Source organism: Cynara cardunculus (genome assembly GCF_001531365.2).
Source record: "Cynara cardunculus var. scolymus isolate 2C chromosome LG 7, CcrdV1, whole genome shotgun sequence".
NCBI lineage: Eukaryota > Viridiplantae > Streptophyta > Magnoliopsida > Asterales > Asteraceae > Cynara > Cynara cardunculus.
Window position 1 is genome coordinate 9,526,193 of NC_037534.1, and position 6,006 is coordinate 9,532,198.

Genomic DNA, 6,006 nt, shown 5'->3' on the forward strand with positions numbered 1-6,006 from the left:
ACTAAAATAGAACGAGGATACTTATTTTGGGACGGATGGATTATTTGTTTTTGTTATTTGTAAACATCATTCGTCTTATAACGATAAATTATTTTCTAAAATAATTTATCGTTATTAATGATCGGTTAATATTTTTTTCATATTATTTATAGACTAAGTTTTTATTTACCACATTTTTATACATATAGTTAGTTACCGTGTGATTTAGACGTACACTTAGGGGCCGTTTACCTAAACACTTACCCGGTAAGAGTTTACTGGTAAAATTTAACACTATTGTTTACTTGTAGGTAAGATTTGAGTCCAGCAAAACGATATTGTATGTAAAAAATTACCTGGGAAGCGCTAACCGTGGTAAGAGTCTTCATCACTTATCAGGTAAGACTCTCGATCCTTGCCTTCGTTCTTACCAGGTAAGATTCTTGGTCCTTGTCATATTCTTCCGGTAAGGTAATTTGACTTGGTAAGCGCTTACCCAGGTAAGCAATTGGTAAACGATCCCTTATTTATTTTTTAATAAAAATAGGCAGAAATATTATTCTCTTTTTAAAAAAGAAAAAAATATTCCATTACCAACCAGACAAACAATGCATAAATTATCCACACTCCCGTGGTTATTATTACTCATTTTATTTAATTTTACAACTTTATACATAAACAAATATTTCTCTCTCTCTCTCTCTCTCTCTCTCTCTATATATATATATATATATATATATATATATATGACTCGAATAAATGCAACAACTCGTGAAAAGGGGTATGCTATAGTTATAGTAGATTAATAAACGATTTATAAAGGAGATAGTTGCTTCTTAATCGTAAAATACTTGCACAAATAGCTATATATATATACATATTAAAATTTCAATAATTAGATTTTATTAACTTTTTCGAATTATTTAAATACTTTTCATTGTTGATTCTATTAACAACTAACATATATTTATATAGACAATCTTCGAAATATTAACCAACGTACTCATGCTATCGCGCAACGCACGGTTCCCGTACTAGTTAATTTCTTATAGAAAAATACTTTATATGTTTTTGATTTGTAATATCGTTATAAGAATATATCAAATAGCATTGGGGGTGTTATGTAACAGGCCAAATCCGAGTTGAAGAGATATGCAATGCGGATAACGTATATGAAAGACTATGCTTAGTGAGGTTCGAGCAAGTTCTGCGATGTTTTTCTCCATGTCTAATCGTCCAAGATACTTCCGTGGTTGGTAATTTGGAAACCCAAATGGTTGTGGCAAGTTTTTTGTTTAATTTTGTAGATTATTCTTGAAGGCGAATGATCATGTGGAAAAGAGAGTTAAGATGAGAAGAGTAAAAATGAATCTGGACCCTTGATCATCTTTAATCTCAAACTCATCAATGAATCGTGCTTAATACAATGATTGATTCGATACATCTCATCTCGATGCATCTCACCTTAATGTGCGCTTTTGGTTCGAATTTTTGGATTTGTAGCCTTATACGGAGATGTAAGCTTTTGGTTCTAATTGTTGGATGTTTGGTGATCACGAGGTGATAATCAACAAAGTTGATTTTTTGAAATTCACTACAACAAAATCGAGTTTATAGGACGCTAAAAGTGTTTAGGTGTTTTAATAGACTACTTTATAGGACTTAATTTTATAGATACAAACATTTGTTTGTTACAAATGTTATAATAAGTTTTTCGGATGTTTTTGGACGTCTTAACAAACTTTTTATGATACTTTTGAAATAAATTGTTTTATTAGTTCTATAGAACAACTCTGCATAAGGACACTTCTTTTATAAAACACTTTTTCAAATAACGTTCTATAGAAGGGTTAACGACCCTTCAAAAAGTATCCTACAAAAGCATTTTAAGACATGTCATATGAACTTGTTACAACACCTTTATGTAAAACAAATATGTGTTTTCTCCTATAAATTTAAGTCCCATAAAGTAGTCTATTAGGATACTCGAACATTTTTAATGTCCTACAATTTTGTTATAATGAAAGTGAAGTAGTTGTTTGATGCTTTATTGTAGTTAAACATTAATTATTTGACTTTTATCATGAATTGGACCGAGAGTTGGCAAAACTTTTTAAAAGATTTGGGAAAAATATTTTGGATGTACTACAACAAAATTGGATTTATAGGATGTTATCAATTTCTAAACGTCTTAATAGACTGTTTTATAAGACTTCATATTTAGAACAAAAAATAAATCGTTCTATCTAAAAACATTGTAATAAGTTTATAGGACACTTTTGGATGACCTAACAAGTTCTTTATGACACTTTTAATACAAAACATCGTATGAATTAACATTTTTATAGGACACTTTTGAGAAAGTGTCCTATAAACTCGTCTTTTTATAAAATATTTGTTTTTATATGACATGTTTTCAAAACAGAGTCCTATAAAATTGATAATATGATGCTTTGTATTAGAAATATCTTAAAAACTTGTTAGAACGTCCATAAACGTCTTATAAACTTATTACAATGCTTTTATATAGGACGTTTTATTTTTTGGTCCTATAAATTAAGTTATATAAATCGATCTATTAAAAACGCTTATATTTTTTTGACGTCTTATAAACCCGATTTTATTACAGTAAAAATAGAAGAATTACCGGCACAAACAACCTTGTTAATAGTAAAATACTTTACCATGGCACTCAATATATGGAGGTTTAAGAGAGACGATCAGTAACAAATAAAATCAGATGGAAAATTGGTTTCAATATTAATTAACAAATGGTAACTTATTTACAATGTAAACATTTAGGGCCCGTTCACCAAACACTTAGTCGGATAAGCGCCTACCAAGTCACATTTCTTTATCGGATGAATACGAGAATGACCAGATTCTTACCCGGTAAGAGCGAGACAAGGACCATGAGTCTTACCTGGTAAGTGAGGGCGACGACTCTTACCCGGTAAGTAAGTGGTGGCGTTAAATTTTACCGGTAAGCACTTATCTTGGTAAATGTTTGGTAAACGGCCCCTTACACATCTGGTCATAATGGCATAACGATTATGGTACTGATCCCTTCTGGCTCTTGTCTTTGAACCTGTGTTGTTGACGTTGTTTTGCTACACGCCCCATCTGAAAGAATCGTTTGATATGCTTCTTTGAGGCAGTGGCGACAAGTCGGGCAGGACGTGTGCGAACTCAACCACTTGTCTATGCATCGAACATGGAACCCGTGGTTGCATTTCGGTAGTATTTTGATCAGTTCTTCAGGGACAAACTCACTTAAGCATATCGCACATTCTTTGTCCAATCCAGGTAATTTAAGTCCTTCCCAGTAACGAACAGTCGGGAGAGCCTTTAACGCCTTTTTCTTAATTCCGGAACTGGCTAACCTGGCTGGTGTGCTGTCTGAACCAGTATCGGATCCAGAGTTAACCATACTTGAACACCTTAACACACACCTAATGATAGAGTTCAATACCAACATGCAAATAATAGAACATAGAAGCACCGATAGGACCATCACCACATTCGCATCGAAGCTTTTGTTTTTGGTATACTGACTCGGCGTTGGTGAAGTTGCTGTCTCTTCGACTCGTATGTGCATCGTCGTTGCGATAGGAGCATGAAGTAGAAGCTTTCTTGAATGAGAATGACCCAAATGGCCTTGAAAAGCCGTCGTGAAACTAGTAGACATTTTGGTTGTACATGTAGACTTGAAAGATTATGGTATATATATATATAGTGGGCATAAAGTGAGCTCCATAAACAATGAAAAGCCAAGTTCTATGTGCTGCTAATGGAGTCCATATCAAATGGATCGCACCCACATACTTTGAATCTTATCTCATGACTCCATTTTTGAAGCTATGTATTTAGTTGAAAACTCAATTATTAAGTCGAGTGGATAACCATTTGACTTGAAACTGTTGAGTCGAAACAATCGTTGTTTATACGTGAACGACGACCCTTAAAAACGGACCCTTTTTACGGAACACAAAACGTTTATACCCGTTGTATATGATGTAAGCATCACAAAAACGAGTATACTGGGAAAAGATAGTTTGATGCAAAAGTTTTGCTTGCATGTATATAAGGTTTTTATAGCAGTTTTTCAAATACTATAATTCACGCCTTTAGGTAGGAGTGCTCAAAAACCCGACCAACCCTACGCGAAATAACTTAACCTAAAGCAACCCAATGTCTAATCGAGTTGTAAAATTTTTAAACCGTGGGTATTCGGTTGATATTGGGTTACTATTGTTTGAACCTAACCCAACCTGATGAACCCGATATCATTTTATTTCTTGGATTTAATATGATTGTTGAATTTCTATTAATATATACATTAGACAATTACGCTATCACGTACGCTCTTCATATACACATCTTTTCAATCTATTTACATCTCTCTATAACTCATTTGTATACATGTTTAGTAACTGTGAACATATATATGTAAATTGAGAAAAGTAACTGAATGTGATATATGTAAGAAGTATATATAGATAAGTTGTATCAAATGGTTGATGATGAAAAAGAAATTATGAATAGAAAAATAACATATTCAAGATTATAAGAGTACTTTGTTGTACCAAAGTATCAACCTGACCCGACCAACCCGTACGGTTTGGGTTGGGTTGGGTTGCACTTTGGTTTGAGTTAGATGTACTAAACAGTAATCAATGAGAACGAAAATAAAAGAAATTGTTTGGTATTGTATAATATAATGGGCTCATTTCCCATAAACCCAAATTTTCATTCCAAATTAACTAAAGAAATGAAAATTCATTCCCATTTCCATTTCTTGTCATTTTCATTTTCGTTCCCCTGTATGAACCAAAGTTACCAAACACCCCCTAAGAAAATAACATCATCATTTGAGAATAAAAACAAATAGTTAGAATTGAAGCTTCAATTAATGTTAGTGTTATCATATATGATCTATGTTTAAAAGCACTTTTCCGCTTTTCGTATCTATATCCTTATCTATAAATATTGTTTTAAGGGTGTTCGGGGTTGTTTTAAAAACAACTTATTGACTTATTTCGACACTTTTGAGTATTTGGATAAACAACTTATACCGATGCCAAACCGATAATAAAGAGTTTTTGAAAGAGTTAAAACTCTTCTGCCTTATGATAAGTTGATAAGTGCTTTTGTAGGAAATCATAAGTTATCCCAAACACCCACTTAATAGAGTTTAATAAAATGTTATGAGGTACAAAAACAACCTTATCTCCAAGAAGAGTTGATTGCAAATGATATCCGGAAATCTTAGAAGATAAACCCCTTTTGTGGTCGAAAATTAAAGGAGGTTTTGCACTTTTTGAAGTGAAAAACTCTTAATTAATGGTGGCATTATGCATCACTTCACCAAGTGTATCAACAACTATTAAAAAACCCAAACCTTTATACCTTTGTGATTTATAAAACATTAAACAATTAATTAAATAAATGTATAATCGTTTACGTAATCATTTGGAGGGGGTAAAACGTACATAAATCTGTCCTTCATCCATACGAACGTATACGAGTGTTTACTCTGTATCCGTTAACTCGGAAAATCCTATTACACAAAATGGTTCGTTTATTTACTGAAATTACTATGACGGTGTTTGTGTTTTAAGAGGTGATGTTTGAAATCTTATTTCATTTCTCAATAATAATAGGTGGGGTTGAAGTTTGAAAGCATACAGACTTGCCCAACTTTTCCCCAACTTGCCCTCTCTCTAAGGATGCATAGACTCTTCAAACTCTTGACTCCTCCTTGATATTCTCCTCAAACTCGTGATTCCTCGATTCCTCCATGTTGCCTTTTCTCTTCGTTCTTTCTGGATTCGCTACTCAAACTCTCGATTTTGGTAGCCCTTTCCTCACAGACATACCATCGATCTCACGTTTCTTCACCACACCAGACACGGGGACGGGAGCACCATTTTCTTCGTCGCCGCAAACACTTCTGCATCCTCTGCCTTTGCAGATTCAAAGAGATAAAACACTTTCCCCCCAAATTGGCACCTTTGATTTACTATT

General features: G+C 33.3%; 1 protein-coding gene across 1 annotated transcript; it reads right to left on the minus strand.

Annotated features, from left to right (window-relative positions):
* Positions 1-2,717: 2,717 nt before the first annotated feature.
* LOC112515500 (RING-H2 finger protein ATL78-like) lies at positions 2,718-3,674 on the minus strand. Its single transcript, XM_025122359.1, has one exon. The coding sequence runs from the start codon at positions 3,665-3,667 to the stop codon at positions 3,014-3,016; it is 654 nt and encodes a 217-aa protein (XP_024978127.1). The 5' UTR covers positions 3,668-3,674; the 3' UTR covers positions 2,718-3,013.
* Between the last annotated feature and the right edge of the window lie 2,332 nt (positions 3,675-6,006).

Bases quoted from the DNA above. Each gene is read 5' to 3' on its own strand.
- LOC112515500 (XM_025122359.1), bottom strand. From the start codon at position 3,667: ATGTCTACTAGTTTCACGACGGCTTTTCAAGGCCATTTGGGTCATTCT.